General features: G+C 46.0%; 3 protein-coding genes across 6 annotated transcripts; 1 reads left to right on the forward strand and 2 right to left on the reverse strand.

Moving 5' to 3' along the window:
- Positions 1-27: 27 nt before the first annotated feature.
- On the reverse strand, positions 28-5,264 carry LOC117860265 (protein DAY-LENGTH-DEPENDENT DELAYED-GREENING 1, chloroplastic). Of its 4 annotated transcripts, none has more exons than XR_004641429.2 (9): positions 4,972-5,264; positions 3,777-4,873; positions 3,389-3,474; positions 3,059-3,232; positions 2,793-2,907; positions 2,138-2,235; positions 1,308-1,432; positions 789-908; positions 28-411 (listed from the first exon to the last, which is right to left on the reverse strand). XR_004641429.2 is itself a non-coding variant. In XM_034743529.2 (8 exons), exons 2-8 carry the CDS (start codon positions 4,371-4,373, stop codon positions 840-842), a joined length of 1,275 nt encoding a protein of 424 aa, XP_034599420.1. In that variant the 5' UTR covers positions 4,374-4,873; positions 4,972-5,264; the 3' UTR covers positions 786-839. The 4 variants fall into 4 exon arrangements, 1 of the variants encoding a protein (XP_034599420.1); XR_004641427.2 differs by having other exon boundaries at positions 1,308-1,443; positions 4,972-5,263; XR_004641428.2 differs by having other exon boundaries at positions 1,308-1,443; positions 4,968-5,263.
- A 5,040-nt stretch (positions 5,265-10,304) lies between these two features.
- Positions 10,305-14,728, forward strand: LOC117862248 (glucan endo-1,3-beta-glucosidase 6). Its single transcript, XM_072294565.1, has 3 exons — positions 10,305-10,914; positions 11,068-11,482; positions 13,417-14,728. Exons 2-3 carry the CDS (start codon positions 11,136-11,138, stop codon positions 14,534-14,536), a joined length of 1,467 nt encoding a protein of 488 aa, XP_072150666.1. The 5' UTR covers positions 10,305-10,914; positions 11,068-11,135; the 3' UTR covers positions 14,537-14,728.
- Positions 14,729-16,751: 2,023 nt separating this feature from the next.
- LOC117861310 (protein GAMETE EXPRESSED 1) lies at positions 16,752-20,224 on the reverse strand. Its single transcript, XM_034744841.2, has 7 exons — positions 19,489-20,224; positions 18,728-19,309; positions 18,050-18,637; positions 17,821-17,947; positions 17,544-17,730; positions 17,288-17,444; positions 16,752-17,185 (listed from the first exon to the last, which is right to left on the reverse strand). Exons 2-7 carry the CDS (start codon positions 19,222-19,224, stop codon positions 16,894-16,896), a joined length of 1,848 nt encoding a protein of 615 aa, XP_034600732.1. The 5' UTR covers positions 19,225-19,309; positions 19,489-20,224; the 3' UTR covers positions 16,752-16,893.
- Positions 20,225-26,793: the final 6,569 nt, after the last annotated feature.

The following is a 26,793-nucleotide window of genomic DNA, read 5'->3' on the forward strand; positions in this document are numbered from 1 at the left end:
GAAATGAAAATGAAACAAGGCTCCACATGTGAGAATTTCGGGGGGCAGAGCTGACTGCCGCTGATAGATATCAGGTCAAAAGAATCTGAATTTTTCCTGTAGGGGATCCGGTGCAGAATCTTTGTTGCGCAACCGGATGATTTTTTTTTTTTTTTGACATGAACCAGATGAGTGTTGCTAACGGACTAACAGAGTCTTCCACATTATATGATTTTAGGATAAGAACCAACTATGGACTAACATAGAGTCTTTCACATGATATGGTTTCGTAATAGGAACCGGCTCATGTTACTTCTCCAGTTCCCGGTCATGGAAAATAAGGCTGACACCTGATATGAGGCCTTTCAGACGAAGAGTTCCTTCAGAATTGAAATTTTGGAATGCCCATCCAATAGATTGTATGATTGTTACCTGCAATATATAATTATAGTTCCACCCTCAGTAAAAAAAATATCAAGTCAGGCTAGTTTATGCTTGTGGCATTGTGACACTTTAAAATTCAACCTTAGACTGGAGGGAACAGTTTAGTATTCATCATCTCAAACAAGCATCAAGAATTTTTTTATATATAAACTAGCAAAAAAATATTTTATAACATCAATTGCCTTTGTTCAATTTCTTTGAAGAAAAAAAATGAACGGGCAACAACTTGATATACAGATATGTGAAGGATTAAATTTCATCTTTTATTCTCCTTGAACAACAAATAGTGAAAAAATTCTCCAGTACTTACTGTTCAACACTGAAAGTAAATCAAGTAGGAGCAACAATATAAAGTTAACACATACCTGGAAGGTGACAATTGCCAAGCGATTTTCCAATATAAAAAAAGAAATTCTCTAGTGGCGCGTTATTTCATCCAAAATGTTGACCACACTGGGTGACAATCTTGGAAGGTATTTGTATACCTGCAGTATGGAAAAATAAGTATGGTTACAATGAGAACCTTTACTAAACTCACCCAGAGTAGAATCAGGAACTGTAATACATCCATAGAAGTCATAAGTTGTAACTAATAGATCAAGCAATCCATAGAAGATTGAATTTTATTCCCAACAAAAAAAATTGGATTTTACTTTATAAAAAGATGATTAAACTGTTGTAAATGTGATAAAAAATGGTAAGGCTGGAGTTTCTAAAATGCGTATCGAAAACATATAAAATGGTGAACTAGGGCAGAAAATTCTTATAAAATTAAGAGGTTCCTATAAAAAGTATGGTTCTTAACTTTATTATAATGTATTGTCATATTATAATGTATTGTCATGTACATGTTAGTTTGATGAAAAGGCATGAACCAGACCTACCCAAAACTTTATCAACACGTCGAAAGCAACTGGAACCAAACAAACAAAAAATGTGACTGCAGCTTCATCTGCTTCAAGCCCGTAGTGCTCAAGAATAACCTCTACCAATGTATGCCAACCTGACTCTGAATGGTACCTGCAAAAGTGCAGCTAGTAGACTTCTATATGGTGGATAAAATCATTGCCAATTAACAATAATTAACAACAAAAGGAAGATGCAAACAAATACAATATTAATATATCTACACACCTTAATGAAAAAATAATCAAACAGAAAAACTTTCAATGCTATTTTTTAGTTGTTTGACGGAGAAATATGTATCCCAAAGCAAGAATACAAGACTAAGAGGCAGTTAAATTTTCTCATGGTAGTTCAGCTTTTCCTATGAACCAGCTTCTGACAGGGGAAACAATCTAGCACTAAAGTTAAGTATTTTCCATATGAAGGCATTGTTTTGAACAGAGAAAACAAAAAAAATAATAGTTGAGAGAGAGAGAGAGGAAGAAAGTAAAGAGGATATCTCAAGCACACATATAAAGGACAAACCAAGACACAAGCATATAATAGAACTATACCTAATTAGCCCGTTGGCCCAAGTAGTCATAACACAGATACTTCCCTGTACTATGAAATATTCGTACATATGACATTATGTGCAAGTGCAAGGGATGTGTATGCACTGTGACAGGACTATTACTGATGATAAAGTGTGATGAATAACGCTTGCCTAGAGCATGCTGGATTAATGCATATATATGATTACTGCATCAGAACCATACTCCATGCACAGATCTTCTATTTAATAAAAAAAGAAATTAATATAACATACCCTAGAAGGATGTCTGATATTAGAATAATAAGAAAGGCCTTCCCACTGTCTGAAATGTTATTTAGCAACTTATATCCTGTGAACTTCAGCATCGCAACCTGAATGCGTAGGAGGAAGTAAAGTGTAAGATGTATAAAGGCATAACTCCATATATTCATTTGAGGAAGAAACAAATGCCACGATAATCAACGAGACAAATTCATGGCTGTCAAGACATTATTGTACAGAAAAGATGTCAGCCAGGTATGCTAACTGAACAGCACGTCACTATCCAAACTAGGTGCAATCATGCAAGCCCAAAGTCATATTTTAAAATTTTGACCACCAATATTGAGTCAGATTTGTCACATGGAAATGATATGCCACTAGTACTAACTTAGAATTATATGGTATACTAAAGAAGAGAAATGATGCAAGTTCTAGTCAGGATGCTTTTGCAGTTATTTGAAATTGACAATATAAATTAACTAGCACTCCTTTGACAACAATAGGCCCAGTAGCACAGGAATTTATCTACTTCTAAGCATTTAAACTCCATTTTAAATAAGAAGAAAACTATATGTGCACATGCACCCTATGAAAAGTGCTACAGATATTTACGCAATTGAAAATGGACAGAAAACGAAATGGACATGCTTTTCTGATAGATACTCACTTTGCTCTGGTTGAAGCAGATAATAAGGAATAGTGCAATCCCATAAACCATATCAGACCATATATTTGCAAAAGCTTTCCGGTTTTCTAATCTCCAGTCATCTCTCAACTCTAACCTGGTAAAATAGAGGAGAAAATCCTTAAGATCAAATAGACTGGATAAGAAAACAATGTTCTAGTATTTAACCGAGGACAAATAGACTTCTGATGGATGGTGCATTTATGAAAGTAATGATTTGACCAAGAAAGCAAAGTGATCTTTCTCACGCTTTTTCCCGCAGCTCTGACCAGACCTCCTCGTCAGAAAGCGGAGGAGATTTACCAATCTCTACTTCAAGTCGGTATCTTGCCTTCTCAATATTTAGGTCTTTAACCATCTGGAGCTTCTGGCTGCGTCTTACATCAAGTAACTCAGCAGCAAGTGGCACCTTCTGGACATACCTGTTATCGAGTAGTGTTCCATGTAATAAATTCTGCATTTAGCATAAATATATAGTTGCATATAATGACAGAAGCAAAAAAAAAAAAGTTACTCTTACCAGTGCTCACTACTTCACTGACAAAAAGGGATGATATGGAATGGGTGAGATAAATTACCTCTCTAAAAAGGGCAGCATAACATAGTCATGTACTAGAAAATCTATCACCCACGGAACCACAATCAATATTGCCAGAAATTTGGCCTGTAAAGAACAAATTCCTTTTGTCAGTTTGAAGTGCCAAAGGTCTCAGTCTCACGATGATAATAATATGATGCACGCAAAACTATGCAGTATTTTATTTTATTTCATCCAAATGGATCCTCAATAAGATAACAGGAGTAAAACTGGCTTTTTTTTCTTGTCTGTAAGATGCTCTACTGGTGTATCATAAGAAAAAAAATCCTAAGATTGGTAGTGAAGAAGAGCAGTAGTACATGTCATGATTATTGTTGGGAGGTGGATTATGCTATCTGGTGACACAAATAAGTTAGTAAAGAACGCACCGAATTTGTTGAGGCATACATAAAAACTCGATCTTCGAACAACATGTCATCATAATCTTCATTAAGGGGATCCCTGAAAACTTCAATAACACTCTTATCCCTCATAATCTCTGCAGGATCATCAGTTATCTGATCCAACATGCTCGCACCCCCACCCCCGTCTCCACCCCCTGATGTGCTGCCCCCGCTGATCCAATCCTCCCACGACCGCTCCTCGGCATTCATAGCATCCTGCTGGGCTTCCCGCAGCTCAACAATAGCCTCAGCTTTCCTCCTCCACGTCTCAAACTTCTCATTCTCCGACAGCTCTTGGTCATTGCCAATCTCCTCCGACAATTCATCAACCTCCCTCCAGCCAGCCAAGCTCTCTTCATCTTCATTCCCATCGTAGAAAAATGTCTTCCACCACGGCCGTTCCCACTTCTTCGGCCGCCTCCTCTTCGTCGCAAAGACCACCGGGTGCCTCACCCTCCTCCTCTGGGAACCAAGGGTGAACATCTTGTATGCACAAGCACTCCGGCGCCGGATCCTATCCTCAATGAGAAACCGGAGCGCAATGCCATTAGACCTGACCGCAGAACAGCTCATGAAGGTCATGAAACGGCGACCACATGTTCCTAGCCCCAGCGGTACTTGGAACACAAGGGCAAATACACCTGGAGTGGCCACAGGCTCATGTCATCAGCATTCCCCTAATGTCGACGCTGCATATCATTGCAACATAGCAACCTCCACATCAAGAACCCGAGAAGCATCAGTAGCACACATATTGGCAAAGAAATTCGCAGACACTATTCCCTGTGCGGAATTCCTCCAGAAATGGATCCTAAAATAATTCCTTGTCTCCTCCGCTGCAAAAGCAGCAACCGGGACACGGAAGGAAGCTTGCTTGGTGCCTTGGAACCAAGAAATTTAACAGAATCCTGCAGCCTCAAACTCTATCGGGGGTCATTTCTTGCACAATTTGCTGTGCTGAAACAACCGATAAGAAGATCGCTGATGCTACTATTAACCCGGGAAATTTCGGTCGGTAGCAATAGTAATTTTCCTTCCACAGCTGGCAAACAAGAATTCTTATCTTGTCCTCAGCGCGTCTCCTGGTCACCGAACAGGGATCGAGTCAGCGAGATTGACAAGCACGAAGCCGGCGAGCAGAACGGGGGAACAGGCAGTGCCGTCACGGGCTATTACCTACCTCTGCGCCGCCTCCGCTGCGCCCGAGCTGCCGGCGAGCCCCTCGACGGCGAATGGTGGCACTTAGCAGGTAGCGGCGGGGAAGCAGGCCGGAGGAGACTTTATTTGGCGGCTTCTGGGCAGCGGCGGCCGGCGGAGGGAAGACGCACGCCGGAGGAAGGCGAGGCGGAGTGGATTGGGTGATGGATGATGGATAGTGGAACAGGATGGGCCTAGCTGAGGTGTCTATACTTGTTCCAATAACGGCCAGTGATTTGCACTCTAATCCGTACACACGTGCAACGGATTCACGACGGACACGCACGGCGTCACAGCTCGAATGCTCGATATATATACACGTAGTTCATCTTATCTTATTCGGCTAGTTTGGTTTGTACTCATTCGGTTCAAAAATGTGAGGCGAGTAGCAAGCTGGGGAGGTCGAAAGCCAACGCATGCGAATATCGCGAACACTACAAAGTTGTTGAGCCTTTTTGGAGAGGCAACCGGACTAAGAACAAACCTTAAAAAACCAAATTTTAGCTCTCATCAGCTGTGATAGTGTCGACCTGGAGGAAGTCCTATCTGGATTACCAATAACTCAAACAAGTTTCCCGATAAGATATCTTGAACTCTCTCTAGCGATAATAAGACGACTAAATAAAATCAACTTCCAACCTTTAATTGACAAAGCAGCAAACAATCTCTCGGGGTGGAATGGACGCAACCTCAGCCAAGCAGGACGAGCTTGCCTCACCAAAACGGTGCTAACAGCACAACCGCTCTACCTACTGGCAGTAGTCAAGATGCCAAACGCAGTACCTGAGGATCTCAACAAAATAAGGAAAAAGTTCTTGTGGGCAGGAGACAAAGCACTCACTGGTGTTAAATGCAAGGTAAATTAGATCAGGAGTTATCTACCAAAAGAAAATGGAGGGCTACGTGTGCTTAACCTTCACAAGTTCACAAGAGCGCTGAGACTACAATGGCTTTGGTACGAGTGAAAGTCGCCGCAAAAAACGTGGATTGGAACGGAGACACCATATGATGATACTGATAGACCTGTTCATGGCATGTACGAATATCACATAAGGGAACAGCCAGAAGACGAGCTTCTAGTAGTCGGGCTGGCTGCAAGCCATGAGACCAAAGGACATTGCGCCTAACATCTATGCGATCTCCAAAAAGAAAAAAAAACTGTGGCTGAGCCCTTGCAGGGGAATAATTGGATCAAGGACATAAACATACATGGTGGAGTAACAACAATGCACCTCCAAGAATTTATGACGCTTTGGCGACTCACTACAGAGGTCCAGTTACAACCACAGCAGGAGGACATCATTCGCTGGAAATTTACATCGAATAGAAAGTGCCTGGCGACCTCGGCGTACAGTTCTTTAGATCCACCAAATCACCGCATAACAAAACACTTTGGCACTGTTGGGTGCCGCTGAAGTGCAAATTCTTTACATGACTAATATTACAAAACCGAGTGTGGTCAGCTGATCGGCTCGCACGTAGGGGATGGCCACACTCCCCTATATGCCCGCACATAGGGGATGGCCACACTCCCCTATATGCCCCTTATGCAGATGCTAAGTAGAGACTGCACATCACCTATTGGCCAAATACAGATTCACCCGAAGGATTTGGAGCCTGGTGGCGAACTGGACGACACAGCCAAGCATACACCCCTCAGAATGGCGACAAAGCAACAACGTGTAAAACTGGTCGATAAACATGACCACCAAAACAGAAGCCCCTAGGAAGGGAATGTGCTCCATGGCACTGCTGATCATATGGGAAATTTGGAAGGAACGGGACAGGCGTGTATTCAATCGAGAGGAGATGGCAGCCATCGCATTAGTCGCAAAAATAAAGGAAGAAGCTAGAGATGGATAATAGCAGGGGCAAAGGACTTAGTGTTAATTTCAACTAAAGAGTAATCGTGTAATCGCGTGTATTCTAACTGGCTAGTCGGCTGTAACTCCTTTCTCTATCAATAAAATAGGCACAATCTCGTGCGCATTCGTTAAAAAAAATGTGAGGCAATCATAAACATTATTGGAATAGGGGGCACATTTGTGTCACACCAAACTCATATACAAATGACACAAAGTTTCAATCTTTGAACATATTTTATGGATGAATGGAGTATTTTAAAATAGTTATAAATGTTATAGCTTTGCTTTCCGCCTAAACCAAATTTGCCATGGTTGTTTTGCTTGCCATGTAGTTTCATTTTGAGTAAAATTCATAAACTTCACCTAGGTCTCCAACTATTAATTTGAAGATTTAGATCAATAAATTAACTAAGTGGTTCAGACAAAATCCAAATCACTTTATTATGTGATGGTCACCCTGCTTAGCATCCACGTGGCATCTGAAGGGACCGTGACACTCTAAGAGGGGGTGAATTAGGTGTTTTAAAAACTAAGGCTCCAAGTACATATAAAAAGACTATTCCAGTTCTATCTAAATGTATACAAGAGTTTTCTATGTGTTGTTATTTCTACAGCAAAAGAGTTTTGCACGCTAAGTTTCAATCTATAAACTACACATAGCAGTTCTAGGAAAGGTAAACGCGGAATGTAAGTGTAATAAGAAATACGAAAGGTAAATTCTAGGAAAGACAAACTCTAGGTATGACGACATGTCGAATTTTACTGAGGTATCGAAAAGCAAAGCTTTCAGCAGTCCTCGTTGTTGGAGCTCCTCTTAAGAGAATGCACGCACAAGGGCATAACCTTCGTGGATAGCCGATGAACCTTTTCCAACCACTCTTAGGACACTTGGATAGAAACATGGCCGGAATGATACTAAAGGGATAAATCATAGATTTAATTGCGCTAAGGAGATTTCGAAAAATTCTATGGCATACGAAGAACTTATCAAAATTTCTATAATACTGAGGGAATTAACTCGTACGGACTTACGGAACTCATCAAAACTTCAGTCGCTGATATTCTAGAGGAGAATGAGTCTTTTCTAAATTTCCTAATCATACGGACAATTAATCTAAGCAGGCTGGTAAAACTAGTCACTAGTGAAGAAAGAAAGTTAGAATGGCCCCTAAAATGGTCACACTGGAAGCGGCAACAAAAGCAGAGCATAAAACTGATACTCTTTCCCGTGGCAAGCTCAACGAGTCAAACTCTTCGATCTTCATAGCCGGATTGGCTAGTCAAGTGGGCCTCTTGATTAGACTTTCTGAAGTTTTGGTATGGACCGGCTCATCATCATTTCTGAAGTTTACCAGGAACTAGCATCTCTGGATGAATCAAAGCTTGAACTTTTTTTTAAGTGTTAGCATGGTTTCCCTAACTTTGGGGGACTAAACATGAAATTGCTTTTTGTTTTTCCTGTTTCAAAAAATTAGTTGCACCGTTGCCGCTACTTTATTACAAACCAGAGGCAATGGTGCAAATATTTTCGGTATAGCAGGGCAATAGTACAAAGTGAGAAGAAAAAAAAAGAGAAGGCGAACTCTTAGTTCCGCTGGCCTCAAAGTGGAGGTAACCATTCAGTTATCATTTCTTTTTGCAAGAACAACATGGGAGACACGTACAGATCATTTTGTTCCTAACTAGATATAACACCCTCGAGTAGAGAATGATGTTGTTTTAATCAGACCAAATGGTTCAGCATACCAAGACCAGATCCTCCCTGGAAGTGGTTGGAAGTTTCAAGGAGGGCCAACACCATTTCTGAACGCACAGTGAAAGAACAGATGTGACAAAGCTTGATGAAACAAGCTTCAACTCTAACAATACTTCGCAGGAAGGTGCCAACATGATCAAATGATGCGCCAACTGACACTGATGTATGCATGACATGCATCCATAAATAAAGAACAAAAAAAAACAATTAAGATCTTGATCGATCAGAACCGAGAAATAAAAGTGACTTCCGTTTTTTTCTCTTCCTGGAAACTTGATCAGCAGAGCACCGAATCTCCAAGCGAGACTATCCAAACTTTAGTGTCCATATAACATGCACATCACCTTATGCACATCATTACAGGCGCCCTGGTGCTGCACATAGCACTCCTTAAGCACTAAATGTGTCCAGCAAAAATTCAACACACTCCCAACACTTTACTTTCAAAAAAATTCAACACACTCCAAGCATGACCAAATATTCAAATTATTCTTTGTTGCCCTAAACCGCTACTATGTAATTACTTTTTGCAAGTTCAACACAGTGCATGACGGACTTTTCGAGTTCAGACATCTGCTAGACACTTCTTTGATGCTCCCTCGGCCCCCACCGTGATGCTCATCATCCCCTCTCTCCAAAGCAAGAATTCGATGGGCAGATTAGCTAGGCACGGCTCTTTCGTTGCTTGCTCATGTGTTTATAGTTACTATATGGTTTTGCAAAAGCCACTTCAACATAATTTTTTTTTTGCAAAAGCCAGACAACCAGGCAGATACTTGAGCTCCCCTGCCACTCCAGAATCAGGTCTTTTCCCCACTGGATGCTCCACCTGCCAGCCTCACTTGTTCCGTACGTACGTAACACTTCAAGTACGCAGAGGTAGTGGCAGTGGCTACACTGAGGCCGGAAATGATCCTATGGATGAATGGATGAATTAATTAGGTTTAATAGATTCGTCTCGCGAATTAGTCTTCATCTGTGTTGGGTTTGTAATTGGTCTATGTTTAATACTCATAATTAGTATCTAAATATTCGATGTGACAAGAAAACTTTAATCCATGAAAACAAACACCCCCTTAGTTCAGTTGTGTCACCTTGATTTATTAATGGACTGAGATCAATAAAATTTCCTTATTGAAAAGGAAAAAAAATCAGAAGTAGGAAAATAAAATTGCTGAATGATGACAATATGCAGAAGAAACAAAGGTGGTCGATGTCTTCCTCCTTTTTCACTTTTCCCCATTTTAGTTTGGAGCATACGATAAAAGTAAGGCGGCAGGAGATCCACATAAACGTATCCAGCCATGGCTTTCACTCTCGCCGTCCATTGGTCCTTGACGTACACATGCCCCTTTTTCTCCTTTTCCCCTATGTTTGTTTTCACAAACCTCTCGTCCATTGATAGAGATCTTTTACTGTACACAATACTACCTTACACTAATGTTTGAAATGTGTACACCTCTCCTCCATCAATCATATATCATCATCATGCCCTTCCTTTTGCATTTATTTATACCAAACTAACTAAACTTGCAGGATCAGCCCTAATATAAGGCGGTGTCTTAATTTCATGAGACAAAATAAAGCTAACATCCTACATATCCATGCACAAAATAAAAAAAATTCAGAAACAGAAACAGCACATGATAAAAAGATGACGCGATAAGTCTGCCGCCTGGCCGCCTCTCCCTCTTTCCTTTTCACTTCCATTCCATGCCTTGAATCCTCTTTCCAAGGAGATGATGATACCTTCTTCCCCTCTATCTCAATCTCTCATCACAACACTGTTGGCACACATTTGGGCCCAGTGACCAGACCACACTGGCAACGGAAGGGTTCTTGTTCTCTTCTCCCCCGGTTCTCCTCCGGGTTTCGCTCGCGCCTTCCTCTTCCACCAGCTCATCGATCTGTCGGCCGTTGCTTCCTTCCTACCGCGATCTTCCTCTTACCATACACACCACCCTAAGCCCTATCCCCCTAGGGCATCAAACGCATAGGATTACACCCTGTTCGTCCTGCTCTTCTTTCCGGGGTTATTCTTGCTTGCGCCGCAGCCCTACCCTACCCCGGCGACCTATATGAATGGGATGCTCCGGTCGTGAGAGAGATGCTCTCTGTTCTTGGGACCGGTAGCAGCCTCTCGCTCTCTCTGACCCTTGCTTGCCCCTGCTCCTGCAAACACTCTGCTCCCCGGAAGAACCTCATCCTGAACTCGGTTTGATTCGGAGCACCTGGTGTTCTGTTCGTCCTGCCAAAAGCAGTTTCCTTCTTTTTTTTTCTTTCCCAGAGTTGAAGACAGTTTCAGGTGTTTCTTCGTCGCAAAGCTTGCGTGCTCTGTTCTTTCGCCTTCACCTTTTCCAGAGCCCGTCCTTGATTTCTGCTCCGAATTTTTCTTTTTTTTTTTACACCTTTTAGACTGATTCTTGACACCAAAACATTGTCGGATTCCACTTCCCAGCCTGCTCTGCTCAGTTCCTGATCAGCGATCACCCAACCCGGCGCAGCAGCAGTTCTTGATCGCCATCCATGGCGGCGGCGGCCGCCGGCGCCGGGCGCGCCGTGGCGGTGGCGCTGATGTTGGTGGCGGTGAGCCTGCGGCGGTCGGAGGCGATCGGCGTGAACTGGGGCACGCAGCTGAGCCACCCGCTGCCGGCGAGCACGGTGGTGCGGCTGCTGCAGGACAACGGCTTCGACAAGGTGAAGCTGTTCGACGCCGAGGACGCCATCCTCGGCGCGCTCAAGGGCTCCGGCATCCAGGTCATGGTCGGCATCCCCAACGACATGCTCGCCGACCTCGCCGCCGGCGGCAAGGCCGCCGAGGACTGGGTCGCTAGGAATGTCTCCGGCCACGTCCGCGACGGCGTCGACATCAGGTTCAGACCAACACCACCGCCTCCCCCTACTTCGTTGCATACCATGTTTCCACTACCTCTGCTCCAAAAGAATGTGGCCATCCTGATTCGCGTGCACTCAACTTTAAAAAGCTTGATCACAAACGATGAACATATGGCCATTCAGTAGCCTTTGTCATTGAAAACGATGTTTTACCTTTGTTATATTACTAAAATTACTTAAAAACTTGAACTTTAATACATTAATACGAAATAATTAGACAAAACAAGGGTCAAATGCACTGTGCCTTGCACATCATGATTCTGTCCGAGACACTGCAAGCAAAAAGAAGAAAAAGATGACCAAAGTCATTGCCAATACATTTTTTTGTTTTGGATTGTTTGCTGCTGGCACATCGAAAGTTTAGTCCCTGTCACATCAAATATTTAGATACTAATTAGTTGCACAGATGGAGGCTAATTTGCGAGACGAATCTATTAAGCCTAATTAATTCATCTCGCAAATTAGCCTCTATCTATATAATTGTTTTATAATTAGCTCGTATTTAGTCCTCCTAATTAACATCCGAAGGTTTCGATGTGATAGTACTAAATTTTAGCTCAAGATCCAGATACCTAAAGGTTCCTTCCTCTTTAGGGGAAGCCCACAGCTGCAAGCAAGCTCAAATTCTACCCCAGCCATTTCCCAATCCCCATGGCAACATCAAAAGCTCTGGATGGCACAGGATGGGGTGCCTTTTCCAGCCTTTTGCCCAGTGCTCCTGCCTGCAAACACACGACATAGCTTTGGCCTTTGGGATCCCACCCAAACGTCCTGCAAAATCTCCCGGTGCTGATGATGCCACTTGTTGTGGCCCTGTGGGCTTCCCATTGGTGACATCTTGATTGGGACGTGTATAGTATACCATGGGCACTGGATAGAAAGGAGAAAAAAAAAGGCACAATCATGCACTCCTGATGAGCTTCAGAGCGTCCGACACGTTTAGCATCGGCCTCTCGCAAACCTTTCTAGACCATGGTTTGGTTCCTGATCATGTCACCGTCCATCCAGAAAGACCATGTACCTGTCACGTCTCCTCCATGAATCCGCCAATGTGCTCTGGCATGAACAGATTCATATTCCATCTCCAAGCTTCCTGAGTGATCTTGCCATGCATCATTCTTAAGTTAAGGCTCATTTGGAAAGCAGGAATTTTTTGTTATCTTGCTTTATACGGGAATTCTTGTATTTTAAATGGGGAATTATATGTTTGGCCGTGTCATGAGAATTTTCTAAGGTGAATGGGTAGAAATGTCTTGGTGATAGTAGTACCTCTTGGTGAGTTCTTTGGCTTAACCACCGAACAGAGATTGTGGTGGCAATCGAAATCACAAAATTCACAATCACACTGCTTTCAGAGTTTTCCGACTTTATTGCTGTCCAATAATTCAAATACCCCGCGGATCGCCGTGATATTCATGAGAGCCATGATTAAATGTGATGGTCACATTTCATGGGACCATGCCACAAATTCAACATCAAAGATTTCCTCTGAGGCAAATTCCTGCCTGCAGTGTCTAAGATTTTCAGTGTGTATTCATCATTTTCAGTTTAAGTCATGCTTCCCTGTATGATGCATATGTCTAACCATATGCCAGTGGTCCTCTACTCCTCTCACATCATGGATCCACCAATAAGATTATTCCGTTTAGTCGATTCCTTTTTGTTCGATCGAAATCATCGTTCACCTGGAGAAATAATAAGATCAAACAATGAAGTTTCATCCTCTAAGATTTTTATCTGAATTTTTAATCTCAGTAATTTAATCAAGTGACGAATTTAATCTGGATTTTGAACTAAGTTTGTTTATTGCAAATTGTAGGGAAATCATAAAAGCAGTTGTAATGAAAATTCAATATTTTGTAGAAATTAATTATGAAGTTTTTTTGTTTTTGTTTTCCTGACGGATGTGCAGGTACGTGGCCGTTGGGAACGAGCCGTTCCTGGAGACATTCAACGGGACGTACCTGAACACGACGTTCCCGGCGATGCAGAACATCCAGTCGGCGCTGATGAAGGCCGGGCTTGCCGACAAGGTCAAGGTCACGGTGCCGCTGAACGCCGACGTGTACCAGTCGTCGACGGGGAAGCCCTCCGACGGCGACTTCCGCGCCGACATCCACGGCCTGATGCTCACCATCGTGCAGTTCCTGGCGTCGACGGGGGCGCCGTTCGTCGCCAACGTGTACCCGTTCATCAGCCTGTACTCGGACCCCAACTTCCCGCTCGACTACGCCTTCTTCCAGGGCTCCTCGTCGCCGGTGGCCGACGGCGGCGTCACGTACCAGAACACCTTCGACGCCAACCACGATACGCTCGTGGCGGCGCTGCGCCGGAACGGGTACGGGAACGTGTCGATCGTCGTCGGCGAGGTGGGCTGGCCGACGGACGGCAGCGCGAACGCGAACCTCGACTACGCGCGGCGGTTCAACCAGGGGTTCCTGGACCACATCGCCGGCGGCCGGGGCACGCCGCTGCGGCCGGGCCCCGTCGACGCCTACCTCTTCAGCCTCGTCGACGAGGACCGCAAGAGCATCCAGCCGGGGAACTTCGAGCGCCACTGGGGCATCTTCAACTACGACGGCACGCCCAAGTACCCGCTCAGCCTCGCCGGCGGCAATAGCGGGTCGACGCTGAAGCCGGCGAGGGGCGTGAGGTACCTGGAGAAGAGGTGGTGCGTGCTGAAGCCGGCGGCGGACCTCGCCGACCAGAAGGTCGGCGACAGCGTGAGCTACGCGTGCGGGCTCGCCGACTGCACGGCGCTCGGGTACAAGACCTCCTGCGGGGGGCTCGACGCCAGGGGCAACGTCTCCTACGCATTCAACAGCTACTACCAGACCATGGACCAGGACGACCGCGCATGCGACTTCAGGGGGCTCGCCACCACCACCTCCGTCGACCCCTCCACCGGGACCTGCCGGTTCATCGTCGAGATCGACGTCGGCGCCGCGGCGGCTATTAGCGCCGCCAGGGGCGTCGCCGCCGGGGCGGCCTCCGTGCTCGCCGCGATCGCGCTCATGTCCATGCTGCTCTGAGGCTGATGAAGCGTTTCCTCATCGGTCGTCCGCGCGCGTTTTGTGTTCATTAGCTTTAATTTGGAAGAGAGGATTCTTGACAAGTACTGCTACTTAGCTGTCCATCTTAATCGCCCAATTGTGTTTTCTTTTTAATTTGGTTGGATATAAGTATTTCTTTGATTTCAAATTGCCACATTTGTGTGTTGTTAACTTGTTTTTTTTATAAAATTGTAACACTAACACAAAAAACCTTAGCCAATTAACATCTCCAACTATATATCCGCGTCAGCCGCTCGAGGACACGGTCTATATCTGGAATTTTTTTGGCAAGCTTCTCTCTAGCTTCTCTCTTTAGCTCCCCGCACCTTGAGCACACCCCTCCGACATCCACTCCGGCCCTAGCGTCCATCCTCGCTCCGCGCGCTGCCTCAGGCCCGCATGGGCACCACTGGATCTGATGATGGACGGGGAGACACAGAAGACCGCAATCCGTTCCGTTTTCGGTGGGCAAGACCGCAATCTGCAAGAGCAAGAGCAAGGCGTTTTCGGGGACCAGGCTCGAGGTGGCGGCTGCCGACTGGCCGGGGCCGACCCGGCTACACGTGGCGTGCCAGCAACTCAAGACGTGTACGTGTACGACGTGCATGGTGGTATGCGGGGAAATCGTGTGGGAACTGGGAAATAGTACGATGGGGATTGGGGAGCGCGATGGCTCAGGTCTGTGCAGTTCGGCTTGCTGCATGTCGGTCAACTTTTTTGACTGCCTGGGTTGAATTTTTAAGCTGGCTGCAAATAGCTTTTATCTTCGTGCTTTCTCGATTGAGATGGTACGGTATTTTCTTCTACGACTCTAACAGTATCAACCCGTACAGCGACGGTCGTAGTAGCTGGCGGCGAAAAGTTTACTGTCGTTTTTTTCATTAGAGGAAAAAAGTTTGCCTGGGCTGCTAGATGGGTGGGTTGGAATGGATTTTACGGGGCGGGGCGTGACACGAGATATGTTTGAATGGGTTAAAATAGGTTTTAGTACCTAATGGATTAGGGTTGGTTGGGTATATCACAAATGCGGGTTGAGACGGATTGGAAGTGGTTTTTTTTTTGAGTGACATGGGATCCGTATGTAGATTTAGATACAGTACTTTGCATAAAGTAGTGGACTGTCAGACTAATTCAACTGCAACAAATTTCGATCAATTTCTTTAAAATTTTAAGGTGTGAACGCGAGGTTTAGTTTTAGGGTCCAGCTCTTGACGCGAGGTCCGCATAAGTCCAGCCGCACAACTTTGTACAAAGTAGCGGACTGTCAGACTAATTCAATTGCAACAAATTTTGGTCAATTTATCCAAAATTTTAAGGTGTGAACGCAAGATTTTAGATTTAGGGTCCGACTCTTGATGCGGGGCCTACATATAAGTCCAGCCGCACGCCGCACTACTTTGCACAAAGTAACGGACCGTCAAACTAATTCATTTGCAAGAAATTTCGATCAATTTCTCTAAACTTTAAGGTGGGAACAGGTGTGAACACGAGGTTTTAGTTTTAGAATCCGACTCTTGACGCAGGACCCACATATAAGTTCAGCCGCACTACTTTGTACAAAGTAGTGGACTATCAGACTAATTCAACTGCAACAAATTTCGGTCAATTTCTCCAAAATTTGAAGTGTGAACGCGAGATTTTAGTTTTAGGTCCGACTTTTGATGCGGGACCCACATATAAATCCAGCCGCACTACTTTGCACAAAGTAGCGGACTGTCAAACTAATTCATCTGCAACAAATTTCGGTCAATTTCTCTAAACTTTTAAGGTGTGAACATGAGGTTTGTATAAACTTACATGTCCATGTACCAAACACGTGGGTTATATCAATTTGTGGGACGGGTTGAGTTGGGTTAACACAGTAGAATTATGGAGCGGGGCGGGGTGGGTGAAGGAGTTAATTTATTGCGGGTTGGGGCAGGTTTGGGACGGGTTTCAACCTGTCGTGAACTTGTGATGACTGATGAGCCTTTTTCTGGGCAGGAAACGGGCCCATGTCAAACTCGGCCTGCGACTGATGGACTGCTGCTTCAACGGCCTTTTCGTTCTGGGCCGTTGAAAGGTAGAGAAAACTCAGGCCTTCCTTGGGCCTTGTAACGCATCTTCTCTCCTGTTACAAGAAGCGTGGGAATGAGAACTCAACAAACGTCGGACGTTTGAACAACAATGGCGAATCAATCAGATTTTGACAATGCATATTAATCCAGCGTAACTTTATTTCGGGATCGTAGCTTCATCACAGTATGCTAAAACATCGTCGTGTGAACAAATTTTCGTCAACATCTCATTTGGCACCTCCGAACACAAAAACTACTAAGATGGAGGACATTGACTGCCTACTTCCGCGACCGTAGATTGTACCTCCGGCCCACCAACGTTGTGATGGAGTTCTCGCCGACCTCCTCCGGCAGCACGACCTCGTGGCACGGCCGCACCACGTAGCTCGGATCCACCTTGCTGTCCACCTCGTCCGCCAGCTCGTCGAAGACCCACGAGTAATCCATCAGGCTCCCCTCGCTCTCCTCCGTGTCGTACGGCAGCTGCGCCCTCCCGCCGGCGTTCTTCTCCAGCGCCCGGACTTTCTCCACCAGCGTCTGGAGGAGCCGGTGGTTCAGCGCCTCGTAGTCCCTGAAGGAAGGGTAATCAGCAAGTTAAAATTGCTGCAACGGTTTTGGTCAACATGCTGCTGAAATTCTGAATATGCAGTTCGTTTGTCACATACTGACATACCTGTAGGTGAATATAGAGTGAAGGATCTGGACGGTGGCGACCCCGAGAAACAGCATTCTGACCAAGAACACCTTGGACATGACCCAGAACTGCTTGTCGAAGTCGTCGGCGCCGATCTTGATCAGCCCAATCTCCAGGACTAATGTGATGCAAAGACCTGACGGGGCAGACATGGATGTCAGCAAAAATGGGCATTCACCTGATGTAGAAATTAACTCTAGCATACAAGTTGTGAATTACAGGGATGAAATCATACCAAAGTAGAGCTGGCCCCGGATGCTGAACGTTTGCTTTGCACTAGTGAGCATGTAGATGAGGAACACGATGCAGCAGTAGAAGAAGAATGCCTTGATGAAGCGAGACTCAGCTAGGATGGCGTTGTGCAGGATGTGCAGTTTATCCAGAGCGGCAAAAATGTTGGCCTGCTTTGCTCTGTACTCTTCCTGCGGGTGAAAAATTCAATAAGTAGGTGGGAGATTTGAAGACCCAAATGGGACAAAATTATTTAGATTCAGAATGAGATGGATAAGAACCTGTGCTTCCAGTATTGAGTGCGAGTTTTGGATGAGATGATCGTGGGCTTGCCGGATCTGTTCTTGCCGGGCCAATAGCTCTTCCTGCTGGCGTTGGCCAAACTGCGCAAGTTTCTGAACTGTTTCCCTGCAAATGCTCGTTTAAAATCAGCATCTATTTTTTTCAGATGTATATTAATAATTCGTCCATGAACAATAATACAAAATGAGCAGCACACAAATACAATACCTGCTTTCTTCAAGAGCTTTTGCTTGAAAGCTGTGGAGATTATTCAATCCTTCCATGGTCCGGCTCTGACGATCTAGCAGCTGCATCTGATTCTCCAATGACTTGCCAGCCACACTCCCAATATCATCAGCCTTGCTCTGCAAATCTTGCATCTTTGAAGACATTGAATCGCCAACACTTTTTATTTCCCTCTTAACGTATCCTGCCTCCTCTTTCAGGTTATCCATCCCTTTACCAAGGCTATCATACGACTCCTCGACGCGCGCCATGCCTGCGTCGATCTTCTCCCTCATCTCCGTTTGCCCTTCCTTGAGGGCTGCCTGAGCTTTGGCGATCTCCTTGGACTGCTCAAAGATGGCCTTCGAGTGATCCAGCACGCCATTGATCTGCTCCCCCACGTTCTTCGACGTCTCTGCCAGACGGTCGGTTTGTTCCTCGATCGATGATATCTTGTCCTGAACCTTTTCAGACTCCTTAATAATTTGATCTGACCTCTCCTCGATCACCTCGAGCTTCTCCTCGGCAGACTTGGATGTCCTTGTCAGGTCATTCACGAGCCTCTCTGTGTTGTGCTTGAACGCTTCAGCCCTGAACAAATCAACCAGACCGTCAGATTTATTACTGAAAAAAAAATCTAATTTGAAAATGGAAAATTAAGAGACAAAAAAAAAAACTTACTGCAACTGGTGGCACAGGGTATTGGTCTCGAGGAAGAACTCAAGGAACACCTTCCCCTCGGAATCACTCAGCCGGCTGCGGCAATGGACCATCCTGGAGCCCTCGGCGCAGGACGGGAAGGGAGGCCGCCCCGAGTCCTCCTGGAAGCAGCTGCTGAGGTGCCAGGCCAGGCGCGACTGCTTCTTCTGATCGGCCATGATATCGCCGCAGCTGGCGAAAAGCTTCCGGTACGCCTCCTGCCAGCAGTTCCTCGGCCCGGCGAGCTTGCTCTGCGCGTTCTCCAGCAGCTTCAGCCCTCGCGGGTCGTTGGCGCCGTCCATGGAGAAGTCGGCCACCGCGCCATCTAGCTCCATCATCGGAACGCGCTGGTTAGCCGCCTTCGCCGACGAGCCCGGCGATGAGGAGGAGATGATGTTCCATGAGAATCCACTGGTCCTCAGAGGGCAAACCCATAAGCAGATCAAAATCAGCAGCACGGACCACGCGTTTCTCGTCATGATTCGACTGGTAACTGAGCTTGGTTCCGTCAAGAATTGAGCTTGATCGTGGCAGGTCAAAATCAGGGGCTAATAGTCGCAGTCCCTGCCAGGATCGAACAAGGGAGGCATCAAAACCCGTTCATTGGATACAGATTGTTATATGCTGCGAATTAATAAAGATTATAAAACCCGAACATATAATCGTCATCAAGAGGTTTTTTGTTGTTATCGATTTCTATTTCAGACGAAAAATCAACGAAAATCCATGCTATTAATAACAACCTAAAGCGATTAGCTGCAACAAGAATCCAAGAACAAGCAAGGCAACGCCGGCCGTGGAGGAGGAGGAGGAGGAGAAGCCGGCCGTGGAGGAGGAGGAGGAGCCGGCGGGGAGGAGGAAGGGCCGGCCGTGGAGGAGGAGGAGGAGCCGGCGGGGAGGAGGAAGAGGGGGCCGGCCGTGGAGGAGGAGGAGGCCGGCGGGGAGGAGGTGGTGTGGTAAAAACTAAAAAGACCGTGGTGAAAAGATGCGCTGGTTCACACAAAGGGGCACCTCCCTTGGGTGGGGAACCGATCGAACAGCCGGGAGGTGAAGAGGCATCCTTCCACGGGTTTGCTGCGTGGTCTGTTTCACAGCGGGTTCCAAATTTTGGCGCCGCGCCTACGCAGAACTCGTCGTTCGTGAGCACTAACGCAACAACACAAGACGACGAGTGCCAAGCAGCCCAGGCGAAGGCAGAAGCTTTTCTTAGCAGCGTCCGCCTGATGATACAAACGCCGCTGGAGCAAAGAACGCCGCGGCCACCACCATCCAACCCAGGGGCAGCGCCGACACCGAGAAGGAGTGGTCGTCTTGCCAACCAGCCCTTGAACCTTGTCGTTCGCCCGTCTAAGAAGGGTGAGGTGCTCGCCATGCGGAAACTCGGCATTATTGCGAACGACGATGATGCAAATTGCGCTGCCGCTACTGAATTTGATAAAATTCTTACACACGACGGTGCAACCGCGCCATTTCGCGGCTCTGCGGGATATCTTCCCTGCGGCTAACGCGCTGTTCTGATGCCGATCTTATGCAGATAGCGAGTCAGGCCGGGTCGGTCTCGGCGAACGCGTGAACGCCGTCGTCACCAGCGTCTCCATCATTGGTCGTCAGCAAGCCTCATGGACGCGGCCAATGTCAACATTCTTATTTGGAATGTGCGCGCTCTAGAAGAGATGTCTTGAGCACTGCTGTAGCTGAAGCCAGTGCCTCGGTGGTCTCCCTCCAGGAGACGAAACTCGAGGTGATCACGCCGTTCGTCGTGGCTGAAGCTCTCGGCAACTCTTTCTCCACGTTCGCTTACTTGCCGTCGGCCGGCGCTAGTGGGGGCATACTAGTTGCTTGTAAAGGACCTGAACTTGCTTGTTCTGTACTGCACACCGGCCAATTCTCCGTCACTGTGTCGATCACTGGAGGGGCAGGGTCCGACCCTTGGTCCCTCACCTCAGTTTATGGCCCCCAGCCCGATGAAGACAAGGTGATGTTCCTTAATGAGCTCCGTTCGGTGCATAACGTCGTGGCCACAAAGTGGATGCTTGCAGGCGATTTTAACCTGCTATTGGACGCAGCCGACAAAAGCAACATGAACATAAACAGGAGAAATTTGGGTCGTTTTCGTCGTTTCGTTGATGACCTCCAACTGAAGGATGTATACTTGCATGGACGTCGCTACACGTGGAGCAACGAACGTTCAAATCCGACAATGGCGAAGCTAGACCGAGTTCTTGTCTCCGTTGAATGGGAAGCTCATTTCCCTTACTCCTTCCTCCAGGCTATGTCGTCGGCAATGAGTGATCATTGCCCCCTTACATCTCGCGACTGATGCAGCTTTCACGGTCAAGCGTCGCTTTCATTTTGAGCCATGGTGGATAAAGCTGCACGGGTTTATGGAGGCCGTAGCGACGGGGTGGACATGCCCAAACACGACGATCGATCCTTTTGCCCGGCTGGATTATAAGCTAAAAAATACTGCTAAAGAACTTCAAAGATGGAGCCAACGTAGCGTCGGTCAAGTTAAAACGCAGCTTTCAGTGGCGAAAACAATTATACTATGGCTTGACCGGGCTCAGGAAGTGAGACAACTCACGCTGGAGGAACAGCAACTTCGTAAGCAGCTCAAATGCAGAGTTCTTGGGCTCACATCCTTGGAGAGGACGATTGCACGGCTACGATCAAGGATGCTCTTCTTAAGGGACGGCGATGCAAACACTAAACTATTTCACGTACAGTCCAGTTTCAGGACTAAAAAGAAATTCATTACTAGCCTGGAGCACAATGGCATGGTTGCTTATACACACCAACAGAAGGAGCAGCTGCTTTATAATCACTTCCATGCTATTATGGGTACATCTGTTCAAAGAACTGAAGTCGTGGACCTTAATGCTCTGGGTGTTCAGGCTGCAAACTTGCAACATCTTGATGCTCCTTTCACTGAATTGCTCGGGAGCGTCGCCGTGGTGGTGTCGTTGGCTGCGACCGTGCGGAGGCTCACCAACAGCACCATGGTGGTGGGGCTGGTGACGCCAGCCATCTCTTTACACCGTGGTGATGATACGGGTGAAAACCCATCCCTTCTTGGGACGGCGTCGATAGCGTCATTGGCATCATGTCCTTCCTGAAGGTGACGTCGGGCATCTCTTGCGTGGGCCTTGGCTCCTGTCTAGGGACAATGGCTTGATGCTATCCTTCCATGTCGGATGAGGCGGGTGAAAATCCAACCCAGTTTTGGCTGGCATCGATGACATCTTCAACGTCATGACCTTCTTGAAGGCGATGTCAGGCACTTCCGGCAAGATGGCTTGCTTTGGCGATGGTGGCTCCAAGAGGGTGCTTTCTTTCTTTTCCTTTCTTTCTCTTTCCTTTTACACAAAAAAAGGATCCGGTCTGTGGTGTTGGTTGTGTGGTGACTCGTGTCGAATCCGACCGGGCAGAGTTGAGAGAAACTCGGTTGATGTCCCAATCCAACCAGCCGATGTTGTGTGGTTGAGTTGAGTTTGAGTTGTGCGTTTAGCGTGGTATGGCGTGGGTTGATGTCCCAATCCAACCAACCGGTATTTTTTCTTTGTTGTTTGTCCAATCTAAATTTATTTTTCTTTTTAATATAATTTGCAGCCTGCCTGGTTCGTTAAAAAAAATGTGTATTGCGTGGATCCACTAGTAGAGAAACGACTTTCCATCCGCCCCCTTTTGTCCCGGTTTAAAGTTGGCCCGGGACAAAAGGTTCACCAACCGGGACTAAAACTCGGTCACTGGTGGGGGGCTCACCAACCGGGACCTTTTATCCCGGTTGCAAAGGCTAGTGGGAAAAAAAGACTCTGAGAGGCATTTTATCCCGGTTTGAAACACCAACCGGGATAAAAGACCCCCCCTTTTATCCCGGTTGGTAACACCAACCGAGATAAAAGGGTCAAGAGCCTTTTATCCCGGTTGGAAACACCAACCGGGATAAAAGACCCCCTTTTATCCCGGTTGGTGTTTCCAACCGGGATAAAAGGGTCCCCCAACGAGCTCACTGGAAGGTGGCTGGAAGGGGATTAAATCCTCGGACCCTTTTATCCCGGTTGGAAACACCAACCGGGATAAAAGACCCCCTTTTATCCCGGTTGGTGTTTCCAACCGGGATAAAAGGGTCCCCCACGAGTTAATACAAAAGGATAGTATCCCCTACATAGTCAGATGTGGTGTGTAGGTGGGATGGCAAGGAAGCTACGCGCGAGGCTGGAGGTTGTGGGTTCGAATCCCACGAACCGCGCACGCGCATATTTCGCGTGAAAAATCGCGTGACTTGTGACTTGCAGCTGCCGGCCGTGGGTGACCCCTTTTATCCCGGTTGGTATTACCAACCGCCAACCGGGATAAAAGGGGGTCTTTTGTCCCGGTTGAGTGACCCGGGACTAAAGACCCCCCCTTTTGTCCCGGTTGGTTTATCCCGGATGGATATCCGAGAGATATGCACCCTACCAACCGGGACTAAAGGTCAATTCTCTACTAGTGATCACGTGCGGTCTATCGAGTACCACTGATGATAAGGTCATAGTACTGCTGGTAATAAGGAGAAGGCATGACGCAACAAAGGGGGCTGGTAATAATGAAAAAGCATCATGCAAAGAAGGCCGGCGAGAAAACGGATCAGGCGGGGATTGTGCCGGGTTGACACTTCGAATGCAGCAGCACTGCAACAGCACATCACACATGAAACTGATCAAGCAGAACACATAATTCTGCTTTCTTCATTCATAGATACTGGTTGGTCAGAAGGTCATGCACAAAATGTAAAGTGCATTAGCGCTTTCATGTTTACAAGGCAAAAAATGGATGAGCTCTCTGTGTTTGAATCATCATCTTTCTATATAAACTAAAAGGTGACCAAGCTAAGCAGAAGCTAGAGGCATGTCAATCCATTTCCTCTTTGAATGTTCTGTGGCCATGGAGTTGGAAAGTTATCCACAGTTGTATTGGGACGTTGGAGTGAAACAAATAACTTTGTATTTCCATGCGATTACTGACGAGGTTGAAAAAATAGAGTGGGGAGAGTATTTTATAGCCTACCTCTATGCCTGGAGAAATGGAGGACTTAAGATCTTGTTGCCATGAGTATCCATCAGAATGTCAGAACTTTCTTATCCTAGATCCTAGCATCTAGAACAAAAACGCGGATATGGGAGTACATACTATCCCATCTCTTTTTCAAATGTGTAGCATTAAGAGATATATATTGTCTCAATGTTGGCCTTCGATTGACAAATGAATTCTAAATAGAGTTTTATACTTTGGGAGTCACAGTGATTTTTTTGTTAATTCTCAAAGCTATAACCAAAGCATGTTCGGATGAAAAAACTTTAGACTTTTTTTTACCATCCATGTCTTTCTTACAACATTAAGTTTAAACTACAAATGGCAATTGGGTTTTGGATATTTTTACTACTATAAAATAATTTGATTTTTTTTATAAATTTAGTGTTCAAAAATCAAATATTGCAAGCAAATAAAATGCAGTACCAATATTATTTTAGAACTACAAATTTTTTACTTCATTGCTCTGCTAGTCAGTTTTTCATCAAACCAAATATCCAATACTGACAAGAGTCCATCGCTTTGCATGTGAAGCAAAATTTCGAAAGACTGAGAAACAACTTTATGTAAATATTAATGACATAAATGTCAGATGCTCAAGTGTCATTTCTTCCTAAAGAAATGCTCAAATTTCCCGTTCATCACGTGTCAATGCACAATATGTACATGTCCTCCATTTTTCTGATAGGAAGTACATGGTACTTCATCTTTTCCTTTCCCATTTGATAGGAAACAATGAGAGTTGGGTCCAGGTGGGCATTCTCTGCTGCCTCATCAACAACTCATGAAGATCATAAGTAAAGAAGCCGAGGAAAAGAATGCTGAGGAATTTAATTACCAGCAAGCATAGATCAATCTTCTATTCATCCGATTATGATTGTTAGCTTTGTATCCAGCATAGATGGGCTCCTTTGACAGGGCTCCTCGCGGGGGCTCCACGTGTGGAGCCGGAGCCGGAATCACTGAGCCATTTTTTTTAGCTCCGCCATGCAGGTTTAAAACGTCTCCGCTCCTCCCAAACGTGCCCAGAAGCGGCTCCACGCTCAATGCTGTTTGGTGCAGCTCCGGCTCCTCCGTGCTCCGACGAGCGTGCGGAGCGGGAGCCGGAGCCCTCCCAAAGGAGCCCATCGTATCATCTGCCTGGGTTTGGCATAATGGGAGTTGCAAAAATATAATACTATGTTGGAAAAGAAATGACTCTGCATTGTTGCGACACCTGCTCCACATCTATCAACACAAAATCAATGACCAACAACCAGAACACTAACGCTTCCTCCAATTAGCTCGAAGCAAATCTTCTGTCAGGAAATCAATATACGCACGCACATTGACCCCTATATGAATATATGCACGCAGTCCTATTCCTATGAGCATCTCCATCCAGAAAATCTCGAGATTTATAAAGGTACCATAGCCGCCTCGTTGTGAACGGACACGCGTTGCCTATCACTGAAAGAATAACACCGATTAAATTCTAAAATAAATCTAGAAAAATACGAATGAGGTGCTGAGTCGAGAAGTCGAACTAAAGTGATCGCCTAGCCGTGGGACTCCTTCGAGTTGTTGGTCATGATTTTGGTAATGGCCACCAGTTTCGTAGCACTATAGCACATCTCTCACCCTGGAAAAGAAGGACGCCAATCGCCGTCCTAGCACTAATGAATAGTCATGATTCTTTTTCTAGGACTAGCCACCATTTATCCCACATTTCCTAAACAGCTAGGAAATACATGCAGATTTCAGCCTTGGCAAAGAATAACAAACACGTTCTTGCTGAGGCAAGGGTGGCCGCTACACCTTCAAACAGAGGCAAGGGTGGAAGACGTCCAAGACGCCATCATCAACTGCTCTACGTCAAGAGACAGTCCAAATGTGCGGGCATTTGACCGGATGATGACGGAAGGGGCCCTGGATACCTAGAGGGGCACAAGACAACTTTAGGTGGACAACACTCTTGTGCATCATCAGGAAGACAATGCCTCACCCAGGTTGCTGCGAGGGAGGCCAATGTTTGAACATGACCCAATGAGGCGGGAAGCGGAGCTGTTAATCCTATCCAACACAGTTTGTTCTGATGGGCTGGGCCAAGCAAAAGCAAAAGGTACAACAGGAGTACAGCCACTGGTGCTGGATGAGGGGCCGGCCACATCTGAGCCCACCTAGGATGGAGGGGCAGTCCTGCAGGCTCCAACATTGGATGCTAGCTCGGACATCCCTGCCCCGGTCGAGCTCGCTTGCACACAAGTATCCATGTGCTCCCATGATGAATGGTTGGCGCATATTGCTCGATCACAAAGTTTTTGGCTAATTTCTTTGAGGATGCGACGCAATTTTTCTGTGTGTTTTATTAACCGATAGATTGATTCCTAATTTTCCGTGTGTATTGTAATTTCCCTGTGGATTTTCGCTTGATCTGCTGGGTAATTCATAATAATTCATAATTTTGCTGTGTGTACTACCGTTTTCCCGTGCGTTTTGTAAGTACCGACGGAATAAAATGAATTTTTCTGTACATTCTTCACAAAACCGGCAGATTAAGGCCCTGTTTGGTAGAGCTCCGGCTCCTCCGAAAACAGCTTCGGCTCCAACTTCTTTGGTAGAGTGGCTTCTCTAGTGGAGCTGAAGTCGTTTTGCAAAATGTTTGGTAAAACGGCTTCTTAATGGCAATATATGTAATTTTATAATACTTAATGCTTGGAGAGAGAGAGGAGAAGTCAGTGAAGCTAACTTTTTTGCTCCTCTTCCTCTCCAGTGTAAGTCGTTTTTCAGGTTCTCCTCAGCTTCGGTGATGGAGCCATTTTGAAATTGCCTCTTTGGTAAGAGTTCACCAAAATTGATGGAAAATTACTTCGAGAAGTCCTACCAAATGGAGCCTAATTCATCACACATAGGGAAATAATCGTTTCCAGTAGTGGTGATGGTTTTGTTATTAGGAGATGACTAATCCACGCATCGTCCCCACTGTCTTTAGGGGTTTA

Source organism: Setaria viridis, chromosome 6, assembly GCF_005286985.2.
Source record: "Setaria viridis chromosome 6, Setaria_viridis_v4.0, whole genome shotgun sequence".
Taxonomy (NCBI): domain Eukaryota; kingdom Viridiplantae; phylum Streptophyta; class Magnoliopsida; order Poales; family Poaceae; genus Setaria; species Setaria viridis.